The sequence below is a fragment of the Centruroides vittatus genome, unplaced genomic scaffold, assembly GCF_030686945.1.
Source record: "Centruroides vittatus isolate TY-2023 unplaced genomic scaffold, ASM3068694v2 contig_3092, whole genome shotgun sequence".
NCBI classification, from domain to species: domain Eukaryota; kingdom Metazoa; phylum Arthropoda; class Arachnida; order Scorpiones; family Buthidae; genus Centruroides; species Centruroides vittatus.
Window position 1 is genome coordinate 90960 of NW_027121990.1, and position 14729 is coordinate 105688.

The window sequence follows — 14729 nt, forward strand, 5'->3', positions numbered from 1 at the left end:
GGAATTTGTATGGATGGAATTCAACTTATGAAATTTTGATCCAGTGACAAACAGTAGGTGGCAGCGCTGCAGTACATGCTAAAGAAGGCGAGCAGCGGCTAAACGTCATTCAGCGTGGTGATCGCCGCACGTGCTGATGTTGGTAGCAAAGTTGTATCGTGTCAGGAGTGGAGGGCAGGATGGAAGATAGTCCAGCTATGGACAAAGCTCTATCTAACGGTATTCTCAGGCACTCGGGTGCCAAATGGTGGACAATAGGACCAGCTTTAGTCGTTTGGACACTTTGTATATTCTCACTTGGACTTTCTATTTTATGTGGTTTACGGTTGTTACGTCTGGAAGAGAAAGTGGCCGTTTTACAAACGAGATGTCATCAGTACGAACAGAGGATATTCGACTTAAGCAATGTAGAAGATAAGATACAAGAGATGATCAAACTGGTGAGCTCGTTAAAACTATCAAATTTTCAATATTTTATTTAATTTTTCATTAAAATAATATATCTTTTTCTTTGTTTTTTTCAATTAGATTTATTATTTTTCTTCTTTCGCATTTACAGTATAATTAATATAATCGAACGAGAATTTTAATTACATATTTACTTTAAAAATTCCTTATTTTTTTGCCTATAAATTAAGTCATAAAGCATTGAAAAGGGAGCGAAAAAACTTGATCTCTATATTTGTTAATCACTGCTTATTAACTATTATTAACACTCGTGTATTGAAAACATACTTCATTAATTCAGCAAAGGGATTTTTAAACGTGGGTCATTGTAACACGTCTCAACCGACCACTTTTTCGTGTGACAAAACTTCGCTTGTCTGTTTGACCGCGGAAGATGGGCATACTTTGTCTCCCGTGCCCCGTGACAGGGGTCAAATTTGTGGGTCGTCGATTTGTCAATCATCTGTTGTCATTTTGTTTGTTGATGTTTCATTTTAACAGATGTTTGTACTAACGAAAAATATCTGATTGAAATTCGTTATGTCTGACACGTCGAAGTTAACCATGCGATACTCTTTTTTTTTTTTTTTTCCTTTTAATTATCGAATAGGACCACCATTTAAAAATTTATAAATTGTAATGATAAAAATAAAAGTTAGTGACAAAAACCCTATTTCTCTTTAGCAAATGGACAAAGAACTTAGTACAAAAAGAACTCGAAGAGACATATCAGCTGCTGCTGAGTGCATTTGTCCACCAGGTAAGACTTTACTTTTAAGTAGATTTCTTTTATCTTTTTCTTTTTTTACTTTTCACAATCTTTTATATCGCTGAAGTACTGTATCAATCGATGGGAATAAACCAATAAATGTGACATTCGAGTGTCAATATCAAGGAGAAAAGATTTTATTTAATAAGCAAGCAAGTTTCGTCTTCTCAATGTTATTGATCAAGATAGAAATGAGTAAAATTAATTATGGTTTCTTTACTATCAAAAACACTATCGAATGCCAATAGAATTTCCGTTCTAAAGTTTCTAACCATTAAAGAATTTTACCCGTAATTTTAAACTAATCATCGACTTGAACTTTACAATCGTTTTCACAGAAAATTCTGTTACGTGTATTAATAAAACTACGATTGTCATTAAGGTAAACATAATAGTAACAAAAGGGTTATTTCAATTAATGCTACTAATTACAAATAAACATTCAGAGTGTGGAGTTCGGGTTCAGTCACCTCAGGAAGCGCTACAGTTAATGTTTCCTTTCACTCTCAGTTATAAAAATATCATTTACAGATTATAATACTTTTATTTTATAAAGTTGCTAAGTAAAGAAAGATGATGAATAATCCTTTTCCAATTTCTTACACCTTCGAAGCGATTACAAGTGAATAATTTTCTTATTTCTTTTATAATTTGTAACATTGCAAGATTTTTTTTCCTCGTTGTTTAACAATTCATTAAAGCAAAAATCTTTTAATCCTTTCTCTCCAATGATTTCTTGTAAAAGAGGAGAATTTTTTTACCGGATAAATTGATAGATAATTATGCAAATCAACTTTTTTAAGTTTTAAAAATGACATTATTCATTATCTTAAAGATTGATGACTAATTGATAAGATCGTAATAAGTTAATATCAATGAGTTTCGTGTCGGACTATGAACTCCAAAGTTGAGTTTAATTAAACACTTGGCTTTATTTCCATCTTTATTTAGTTGAGTTTCGTGTATTATGCGAATCTTATCTTGTCAAATTTAAAGTTTAGGAAACGATATAATAATGCCTTTTATTTGATTTTTTAATACATAACTAATAAATATTATTTAAATAACGAGATTTACTCAATTCATTCTAGACGATAGCAATTTGTCAAGGGTAACATTCACACATTCAAGTGTTTTTATACCTCTTCTTCTTTCTCTTTAATACTCACGTGTCAGCACGTGCCAATCATGTACACCCTGTGTTCGGGGAATGTACCGTTAGCATGCTAATATGTAATGTAACTACACAAGTAGAAGTATGGTCGAGAGAGTAAAAATATGTCGATCACGTATCGAATTTTAATTTTAAATACGCTATTCTAAATTTTCCTCTTCCTTTTCATTCCAGAGATTGATTCGCTTTCTACGCTATAACTTTTCCACATACAATAGTTGAAAATGAAGGAAACTGCTGAGAAGTGTCTCTTTTAAATCAATTATTTCGCCTAGTTCTTTCGATGGGGTGATAAAAGCCTATTCTGTACCAATATTCAACTTCGGTGCAGTTGGATAAGCTTTCACAAAAAAATTACAACCTGTGAGGCCAACTTTAACACAATTAGGAACCCCGCGCTTGACAGAGCACCCTCATGACTTCTTAGGTCCATGAACCGCTCATCCGGATTATAAGGCATTTGAAGCCACTAGAAAGACCACACTCGCCTAATAGGGAGCTTCTTCTTATTCTCATACACTGTATTTAAAAAAAAAAAAAAAACATAATAAAGTATATGTTTCTTTTTAAAATCCCGAATGTAGATACTGATATAAAAAAGCCATTTAATACTTTCGATTAAGTTTTAATTAATTCCATTCATTCAACAAAGTATATCTAATGTTTCATTAAAACGAGATCATTTCTACATGAGTTACGTCCTCTAAGGTGATTTTAGTTTCTATATTTAGAAGCGATAAAGTTTAGAAACTATTAGAAACTCGCTTTTAACCATTAGCTGATTAATTTGAGCCATGGAAAAATGATCGAAACCATATTCATAATGTTTTTAATCGTTACTTTAAAGGTTCTACCCATAAAAAATGCTCCATAAAAAATAACAATATCTTGAGGGATTTCATAGAAAATTTAAGTACTGTATAATATTAAAAATATCAGCAGAAAACAATAGAAGAATCATTAATAAAATGTAGACGAGTCCCTTAAGTACTTTAGCATTAATATTAAGAAAATAATTGACTAAAAGGTTTTTTATATTTTCGTTTATTAAACAAACAATCGAGTCTCTTCGGGCATTTTTCTCGAAAGAGGAAGAGCATTAAGATAGCCGAAGAAATTTATTTACGGCTCCAATAATTACAAATAAAAAAAAAAGAACGGTAGTAACGCTATAAATCGCATCTTAAGTAATAACGACATTCGCACCTTATTTGTTTAAGAAAGTTGGAGGTGGTCAACTACGTTCATTTAAAGTTAACGAGCAAAATGTCGCTTTACGATCCCTCGGAACTTCGTCTAAATAATAACTTGGGCGGGAATAACAGCCATCGGCTTTCTTTCCAGTTAAACAAGTTGGGTGTATTGCTTGGGATCAACAATATTTTGTTGATGGATTGGTAGACGTTTATTACTTTGGGTAAAGACACGTGATGAAATCTGTAATAATTAACGATCTCGCTTAAAAGTTTTCTAAAACGTGATGGAGTTTCTTAATTGAAAATTTGTAAATGGAGAGAGTGGAAAAAGAAAAAAAACTAGATGATACAAAACGATTTCTAAATCATTAGCGCAACTCTATTAATAATAATAATATAAAAAAAAAGGAGGAAGATAAATTCCGATTTATCTGATAATTGTATTGTACTTATTGTGTCGACGATTAGGTGTATCTATAAACGGTGTTTTTATTACATCTAGTAACTTTTAATTATTCGGCATAATCCGAATATTCGTTACAAGTAATAAAATGTATGCAAATTATTCTCTAGAAATGCTTTTAGTCTGTAATGGAAAATAAGAGTTTTAATTGAAGTGAATAAAAGATTAAAGTTTTGCTTCCATCGACAGCTTTTCTTATCGTCTTTCTTTATTTTGTTTAAATTCATTTGTTTTCTGTCATCACGTAGTTAAATTTGAATTGTATCTTAATCAATAAAATCAATGTCAACGGTAAATATTTATATCTTTGCGAATTATTAATTATTCACTCTAAATTTGTGGTATGAATTTAAGATCTTAGCGCTCTAAAGCGCTCTTTATATTGTTATGAAAATTATAATTTAAAATTTATAATATTAATTAAATTGTTGTTATATAAATAACATTATCAGAATTTGAAATTTATAACTATGAGTTTAATAAATTTTTTAAAAAATTCGTAATTTTAACAAGATGAGATACAAGAAAAAGTTTTTAATTAAATTTCTATTTTTTAAGCTTATAAAGTAACTAAATTTGACATCAAAAACATTATTAAACACAGATTAAATTCTAAAACTTAATAACCTTATCGAAATGATTACAAGCATTTAATTTATTTATCACAAAAATCATTAAAATTAAACTGTTCAAAGTATTTTTTTCTAATTTTAAATGCGATTTTAATTAATTGTAAACACGTAAAAACATTTTATAAGCTTCAGTTTCGTTTGAAAAGAAAGAATTTAAATTTAAATCATAATTTATAAAATTGCTCTTAATTCCCGATTTTTTTTTAAATGATACGTCTTTATTTAGTGTACGCTTTGCTGTAATATTATAAAATGAGGTTAAAAGCAGCGATGTGCATCTAGAAGTGTTTGAAATTCAAGGGAGATAGTAAAACCAATAAATATCTTTCAACAGAAAGACAATAGAGGTAGTGCAATTATCAGATTGACATCATATACGGAGTATACACGTCTATAAGTAATACTCCCGTCCCGCAATGTGTAGTTGGACGAGGCCTTTCCCGTGGGTTCTGCCTGAGGCACAGCGACCCACGGGTCACAACTCTGAGAGGGGAAGTATCGTTCTATAGTCAGGAAACAGTTCTTCGCACACTGCATCTGCTAAATTCTCTATTGAACTATAAAAATATTATTGTAAATTATACAACCGTTCCAACTGATTTATTTAAGATTTGATATAAATGATTTGATTTGTTTATTAAAATTTTTAAAAGAAAATAAATAAATATTAAATTATTTTGCAATTAATATTCATTTTATGTAATGATGTAAAAACGTGATGAGAAATCTTATCACACTTATAATTCTGCATAATTTTCAACTCACTATTATAACAATTGGTATAATTTTGTATAATAGTTATTTACCGGTACTTAATACCACCGTAATTATATAATTAGATATTTTATCATCGCAATCTTTCCCTTTCTTTATCTGTCTCCTCTCTTATTATTATTATTATTTTTTTATGTAGCTTTCTGAAATTGGTTAGCGTTGTAATGCATATAACTTACATTCAGTCAATTGCTATCTGCGGAGCAACAAATCTAGAGCAACATATCCAGCTACACAGCAATAATTGAAGTCGAAAAGGAGGAAAAATATCAATGCCCTCTTCGTTTAAAATTGAGCAATCGCTCATTGTGTCACATTATTCCCACCCATTTATTTAACATACGCTTATGCAAATTCCATTGATTGTTTGGTAGATTCTTGAATTCCTCTTATGTTATATATTAAAACAGATTAAGAAAAGTAAAAACATGACGATTAATAATTACTTAAATATTCGCATAATTTCAAAGACTCGATTCTCTGCAACACGATCTCAACATTCCTCACTAAAGAAAATCTCCTTGTTTACTTAACCCGGGAAATTCTTCTGTAAGTTTAATATTACACGTAAAGAATTCCTAGTTTAAAATGTGATCCCAGCAAGGCAAAGAAATGCATTAAGTTAAAAGTTATGAGCGCCATTTTTGAAGATTTGGGGTAATTTTTTTTTTTTTTTTTTTTTTTTTTTTTTTGCAACGAGGCCCATTCATATCATCGAGAATAGCTGTTAAAAACTACCTATCAACATGTCATCGACAGAGAAGGGTATGATTGTCATTTTGTTCCAGACATGGCACACCCTGAGTTATAAAACTCCACCCAATAATTTATAGAGTTGATATAAATAAATTTTATCATCCTTCAATAGGATAATTACTTAAGATTAACTGAAACCTAACACAATAACAGTTATTATCATCTTGCATAAATATTATTAAAGCTAATTCCGGTGTGATTATTAAAGAAAATCCACCTACTGTACTTAAGAAGAGAATTGAGACAATAAGAGACATTCTTAGATTATGGTTGTCAGAGAGGATTATTATTTTGACACAAATGTGTTGATACAATCAAAACAATTTGTATCAAACTGTTATTTTTTTCTGTAGCCATTTTGTCAGCAGTCAATATCTTTACGATTGTTTATGAACTCGATTTGACATTAATTACAAAGCTTACATTGCTGCTTCACCGAATTGATTGATGCAAGTAAAAACTTCTGCATAAATTTTTCTTCGAGGTGAACAGGTGTATTTTTTTTCTAACTTTAATAAAGTTAATTATAAACTTTTTGCACGAAACGAAAAGAAATATTATTCACCATTATGTTTGCAAATATTTAAAAGTTTTTAAAATTAAATAATTAGATAAAATGATAAATTCCGTATCGATGATCATTATCGGGTGTTCAGGAACTCGAGAAGAATCCTATTAAGAAAAGGGAAGATAAATTGCACAAAATACGATATAGTACAATATTCTCTCGCGTGATTAAACTACTCATACTAAAAATATATTTTCTCTTAAGATATGCAAATTAAATCTATTAGCTTCATCATAATTCATTCTCTTGAAATTCAACTAAACAGGTGCAAACGTATTATTAATTTTCCTTCCTGTTGAATGAACGCTTTCATTGAAGCTTTATACTCTTCAACTGTTAACTAAATTATTTATTTATTTTTTCTTTATCTCTTACCTGAGCTTAGGGGGGAAAAATATCTCACCTGTAGTTATCCATTGTAACCGCTGAAGTCTGACTCAGCTGTACAACTGTTGACTTCACACAACATGATTCACACTCGCTACGTATCATTAACTGCAAACACTCCTGTCTCCTGTCTAAAAGACAGCTGTATGTGCTATCACCATTCGGGGCATTTCTATTTGTGGATCTTTTGCTTGGATAAAAAGTTTGTCCAAGATGTGCTACTATTCTTTAATCTATAGCATTTTTACCGAAAAAAAAACCTGGCACATTCACATTTTTTTTTACACCTTCTTAAAGTAGTTTTATGACGAGCTACTCGAAATCGTTTATGTGAATTTGTTGCCCAGAGATGAAAGCAAGTTTTTATTTATTTTAATCCCCAAAGCAATGTTTCTAAAATAATCTTTGTTCAAAGAGTTATATATGTATATACAAGGCTACCTTTCTTGCTGATATAACTTATAGATAGACTATGAGTGACGTGTAGGAGACTCGATAGCGTTGTTCGTGCAGCGGGTTATATTGTTCCTGCATTCTTATCACATATATATATCTATATAAAAAACGACAAGCATCTCATGCATTCGAATACATTATGTCTACGTAACGAAAGAATGCAAACGTGTATAAAAATCATATTTATGAAGGTTGCATCCCTTTTTACAATGTTTTTTTTTAACCTTTAAAAATACATTATTCAATCTACACGGCCATATATCACGTGTTATTGAACGTGTATATTGGGGTTTATAAAAGAAAATAATAAAAATACTTATAAATTTTATTTTATAACGTTACTTTGTTTAATTTTAAGTGGATAACGTGAGCTATTTTTATTATTATATTTTTTATTACGGTTTATTTTGATAATGACGAAGCAAGTGTTACTTTTTATTCGCCATTCGATTCACGTCAAGTTTCGGTCATTTGGTCTACTAATAGGAAACAGAAGTCACGTGATAAGTGGGGGAGTCAGATGAATAGCAGGAAATCAACAGGACACGAGTACCGCACCTGAGTCAGGGGTCTAGTTAAATGTCCTGATTGACCCTCAGAGGTCAGCAGGAGTGGAGAACTCCACCCAGAAATTTTGTTTAATCCCCCTCCTCGGATTTTAACTACAGAAACATTGAGCACCCTTCGTTAACTTTTAATAATAATAATAATAATAATTAATAATTTGCATTGTTTTAAAAAGTAATTTTAACACAAGTTAATTACGTTGAACCATATATTTTTGCTAATAAATTAATTTACTCTTCGTTAATTTTACGATTTTTATTCGTATAGAAGATTGTGTGTTGATTTTTAAAACGAGCTTTAACGACTGCGATTAACGTTAGTAGTGGGATAATTTTTAAGCAGAAGAAGAAGAAGGAAAAAAAAGCTGTATGAATGAATACTTTAAACGAATTAAGCATTTTAAGTGGAAGTTAAATCTTCACTTAATATTTTAAAATGTTTACTACAGCGTTTCCTAATGCACTTTTCTTCCTGATAATTGTTAACGATTTAATTATCATTTAAATTAATATTTCTAACTAAAGAAAAAAAAAGTCTCTAAACTTATTAATAATTTTCAATCAGGGCAAGAATTAAAAGGATAAATTAGCTTATCTACAAGGTTGATAGCATTCTAAACGAGCCATACATTTTCTTAACAGCTATTTATATGCGTAATCAACGTTTTATTAGCACCAACCTAAAATTTTAAAAATATTATTATCCACTTTTACAAGGAGTTATTTTTAATATGCAAGCATGTTATTATTAATACCTTACTTTCTACTATGATAATAAGTATTCCTATTATGTTTGACAGCTCAATGGCGCATTTAAATTTATATTACCCAACGTCTTTTCGGGTCGATGAACAGACGGTCAAAATTGCCTGTCTCAAATCCAACTTATATTAAAGCAGTCACTTTATCAAAGAACATAACTCGGTGGGAGGTTGGAACCCTATGTGCAAAAACAGTTTTTCACCATTTATAAGTGCTCTTATACAGAAATTTTCTTATGCCACCTATTGAGTCGGCTCTATTTTTCTCCCCCCTCCTCTCTTCGTCACAGTGAAAGTGATTAAAAGTTTTCTTCAAACTTTTCTGAGATGTCGAGGAATACTTATATATATATATATATATATATATATATATTATTTTTAAAAAGTGGCCTCCGCATTATCGAAGAATCTTTAAACTTTTGGAAGATCTCTTCGCATCCTTTATCTTTATTCGGATGATAGTTACTCCCAGTCTGATTCTTTCTCGTTTTCTCTTCTCTCTCTCTTTAAACCATACTTTATCACCTTCCTGCTGTTCTCTCCCATTCAAATATATCTGACGGGACGAGGTTGATCGGTTAGTGACGCCTGGACATGCAACTACAACGTCCCTAGTGGCCTCAGCTGTAATCCTCACAATAATGTACTGTAATCTCGTTAGGAGTAGGCGGTTCTGTCATCTAAGTCTATCAGAAAGCATATCAAAAAGCTCTTCTCCTTTACTAAATGAATGGGGATGAGTCGAAGATATTGCGTTTTGGGAATACCTTATCTTTTTACTCTATAAGACGAGTGACAATTGCATCTTATCGGCTTACATTTGTATCTTTTAAAAAAAAAAATTGCGTTTTTATCTGTTTAAATAATTTACATTCGTTACTAAGTCACAACGGGAGTAAATTTCATATATAATACAATTAATTCGTTCATTTTTATTATAGCTGTAGGTTCGGCTATTGCTAGAGGGTTATAGATAAATCGTAAACATGAATTACAAGCAATCATAAAATCTATAAAATATAAGTGTGTAGGTTATTCGTGGCATTTAGTTATGAATAATAATTTTGTTATAAAATTAATTCTGTAAAAGTTCTACCTCATAAAACTTATAACTGCCGGATGTGGTTAAAATAAATTATATATCTGCATTGCACATAATAAAATAGAACTGTCGAGAATTTAATTTTACATATTCTAACTTATTTTACATTTTAATTATTAAAATGTAATAATAATAATATAAGTTTTTGCACGTTAATATTAATAATAAAAGGTATTTTTCAGCTAATGAATCGAAAAATATAAATATATATATCTATATATAGCGTACTAATAGCCTAAACTTATACAGAATTGGAAAATAAATTAAAAAAATCAAATTTCAGAACCATTAACTTGATTTAGTTTAGTTATATAAATCACAATAATTTATATCAATGACACCAAATTGCCATTTAGAATCATTAATAACTCATGAGAGATTCGATTTTCACGTAGTCTTCTATTTAAAGAACAAAATATAAGAATGTCGGCTATATTTTGAATATTAAACTTTAAAGGAAGAAGATTTTTCTTTAAATTAAGAGGGAAAAAAAGAATTATTCATTAAACAAATTTCAACAAGTTTTCTTGCTATGAATAACTTTTTAAAAAGAACACGGATCTAGATACGGCAGGATGTCCTAATTTTACTAGGCTGCCATCGTGACCCCAGTAAATGAATCTGTTTATGTCCTATCACCCTTTTCTCATACTTCCCTGTCTCACTAGAGAACCTTGTTAGCCCATAAGAAACATAAAGGGGTTCGCTAAAGGAAGCTGAAACTTTCACTAAATGTTACTGTAAGCGTATCCTTAATAGAATCATATCTAGTTTATTTAGTATCTTATAAATCATCGAGTTATGTGCTTTTAAAGAGGATACGATAACTTAAGATAATTATACTTTTAATAATAGATCTTTCTATATTAATTATGAGAGATATAAATATGCGGTATGAGTAGTAACATCGTTTCAAAGAGTCTTTATCTATATTTAAGATGCATTTAATGAACAGGAAAGAGATAACTACATATCCTTTTCCTGATAGATAAATTTTTCATACATTTATACATATTTGATAATAATAATAAAAAATATCTTTTAGGGAATTGATGAATGATAGATAATTATCCAAATATTAATGATTAAGGAGATGAAATTACTCAAACAGTTCTTGCTTGTACTGCTTTAATATTAAAGGGATTGTGCTTATTTCAACAACGTTATAACTTTTATTAGCTATAGATTACTGTCGAAGGAGACCTTGAAAGTAAACCCGCGCTTCTGCACGGAATACATGGCTTTTTTTATATATGTTTTGAGGTTTTATAAGTTTATTTTGACAAATTCTTCGTTTCTACTCCAGGAAAAAAAAATCAATAAACATGGAAAACCTCTCGATTCACTATCTAAACTTGAACTCCAAATAAACTTTGTTATTTTATCAAGGTAAATCGACACGTTTTTCTTATTCTACAGGCTCTTTAAATCGATAAATAAACATATAAATATGGATTATAACTGGGTTTAAATACAAATAAATATAGTAAGTTGGCGTGAGAAAAGATAAAAAAAGTATATCTTTTATATAAATATCAGGGGAAATAAAACAAACATTTGTGCTAAAACGTCATTGAACGATAAATCAGAATGCTTTTAGTAACATTCCACAGGACTAAATTCTGATGTAAGAATGTTGTTGTATAGGAGTGTCTAAAATCAGTACTTTGTCAGCAGAATACAAACAACTTCTAGCAACAACTACACACATAACAATGAGTCTGTGGAATGCGAGTTACGTAAAAACAACTTGTTTGTATAACATTAAAGAAAAATGACGATTATTACGGAACAGATATATAATTCATGTACAGGCACGTCTTTGGTGTAATCATCGACTGTACTCTAAGAATTTAAATTAGTTATTTATCTCTTCGAAATTTCTCATCATTAATAATAAAGAAAGCGATACAAAAATTCGAAAATTAAACTATTTAAAAAAGAATATTCTTCGTTGTAGACGGCTCATTAACTTTACTTGGCAAGTTAACCAGAATACTATAATTAATGTATTTTTAATATTGTTTAAAGGAAAAGGATATTTTTCTTAAGTTTTTTTTTTCCTTAATGAAAACAGTTAATGAAGTTATATAGAGTCAAAGCCAACGATTTCCAATAAGAAAATAATAAAAAAAAATATCTATCTATCTTGAGGAAACCGTGTTTTGTATTTTCGTTTCTTTTCTTTTCTTTCGAAGACACAATGTAGTGACGTAAACTTAAACACTGGGCGAATTTTTCATCCTTTTTATTCGGTTGGAACGCTTTTTTATTACATAACGCGTTTCGGGCCGATGCCCCTCTTCAGCCAACTAAACATTAAAAAGTGAGAGATGACTATATACAAATATTTAAAATAAATATCGTGACAGTATACATAATTAGTTTTTTAGAGGTTGTTACCTTCTAAATCCTGGTAAGAGCTTGTATACCGTTAAAAGCTGGTCCGTACCTCATTCGGTAGTTTAGACGGATGTAATAGATAGAAGACTTTCCTCAAGATAGAACTAAAATATTATTATTGAAACGGCGAATATCATCACCTAAGAGAAGAACATGGCCCAATACCAAGACAACAAATACCAACAAAGGATAAAAGGTGAGATAGATAAGATATTGACAGACCTACGTTACCTCAAAACCCACCTTAAAGAGAATACACCTTTAAGAACACTCTCTCTTCCACGGTCCATCACAGAAAATATCCCAACAAGAGACAAAAAATACATCAACCTCAAAATACTAAGATCAGCGATAAAATTTAAACACATTAAAATTAGAAGACTAAAACGAGATTTACAAAAATACAATAAAAAGGAAAGAAGAGCAGATCCAAAAAATAAAGAAGAAACCACTAACAACTTACCAAGAGATAATATAAATAGATATCAGACAAATAAACAAAAAAAAGCTAGCTAAACGATTTGGCCACCCAACTATGGAAGAAATAATAGAATGGAAAACATCCTTGGTATTAAATAAAACACAAATCACGATCCCCGAACATATTCTAGAAACAATAAGAAAAGGACTAGACTTTAACGGCCCTAACACTTGGGAAGTATTGGATATAATACCTAATTTGGATCGTATGTGCAATGAACTCGAAGATACAGAATCAAGAATTCTGAAAACGACCTTAAGTAATAAAATTAAAAAAATATACTGTAAAAAAACATAATAAAACAACTATAACAGATAAAAATTACTATAAATACAAAGACGAGATAGAAACATTGCAAAAATTCTTAAGTGATAATCAGCTAGACCTCATTAGAGCCGATAAAAGTAAACAAATTATTATAGTAACCCAAAAATGGGTTAAGTCAAAACAGCTAGAAATAGTGGAAGGCAAAAAGTTCCGAAAACTACCAATCAATCCGAAAGAAACCCTATATGAAGAACTAAAAAAGAGAGTTATAAAACTGCAAAAACTTAACAAAATTACAAGAGCAGAACGAGAGTTCATCCTTAATCAAGATAATGATAGAACACCTAAACTGAATGTGAAACTTAAAACCCACAAAATGGGAGAAAAAGTAAGACCCATAGTCGATTTTAAATTCGCTACCTTATATAATCTGGAAAAATTCCTTAAACAAAAACTTAAGAAATATCAAAATTCGAAGCACTCTATCAAAAATACAGAGGAACTTTTGGACAGTCTAAAAAACGTTAAAATAGAAAAAAACATCAAAAATGGCTAGTCTGGATGTGATTGATATGTACCCGTCGATAAAATGGGAATTAATCGAAGATAAACTTAAAAAATTAGAAGTAGAATCACATATCATAGAATTAATAGAATTTGCATATATGAGTAATTATTTCGAGATAGATGAAGAATACTACACACAGAATAATGGTATTAGTATGGGGTCCGTCATAGGCCCGAAACTAGCTGAAATAATAATGATCGACGTTGACAAAGAAATTAATAATATAACAGGTATAAAATATTATAAAAGATACGTAGATGATGTCCTAATTATATATAATGATGCAGAAGTAAAGCCTAACATGATAAAACATATAATAAACAATATAGATAAGGATATCCAATTTAAAATAGAGGAAGAAAACGTGGCCGATAATAGTATACGATACTTAGACGTCATGATAACAAGAAACGAAAACGAATTAGATTTTGAACCTTTTAAAAAACCATGTTCAATCAACACCACAATAAAATATACTTCAAATATACCATTGTATATAAAACAAAACATCTTTAACATGGAATACCGAAAAATACAGAATAGAACTAGTAAAGAAACTAATAAACCCAAACACATCATCGAATTGAAGAAAAAGTTTGCCCTAGACGGGTACCCAACCAGACTGATTCATAAATGGGAAAATAAAATTACTAATAACCAAACAAAAATAAAAGATAAAAAAACCGAATCGAAACCAAAATATACCAGCTTCCCATACATTAGGAACCTTTATGAAGAAATCGACATAGATATGAGGAAAAATAATATAAAACTTGCCCCAAAATACGTAAACCTGTTATCTAGACTTAAAGCGAAACAAAGAAAAAAGAAACAGACGATAAAAAAAGAAGATATGAAAAACATAGTTTACAAGATACCATGCACTTGCAAAAATACCAACTTCTATATAGGAGAAACAAAACGAAAACTCAAAATAAGAGTGAAAGAACATATAGCCG

At 30.0% G+C, this 14729-nt stretch overlaps 1 protein-coding gene across 1 annotated transcript in view; it reads left to right on the forward strand.

Annotated features, from left to right (window-relative positions):
• LOC136973146 (collagen alpha-1(XXIII) chain-like) overlaps positions 1-14729 on the forward strand; it is a 73139-nt gene continuing 58410 nt past the window's right edge. Inside the window, exons 1-2 of the mRNA XM_067267842.1 lie at positions 1-440; positions 1132-1207. Coding sequence (XP_067123943.1) covers positions 180-440; positions 1132-1207 — 337 coding nt within the window. The 5' untranslated portion in view covers positions 1-179. The remainder of the gene's footprint in view (positions 441-1131; positions 1208-14729) is intronic.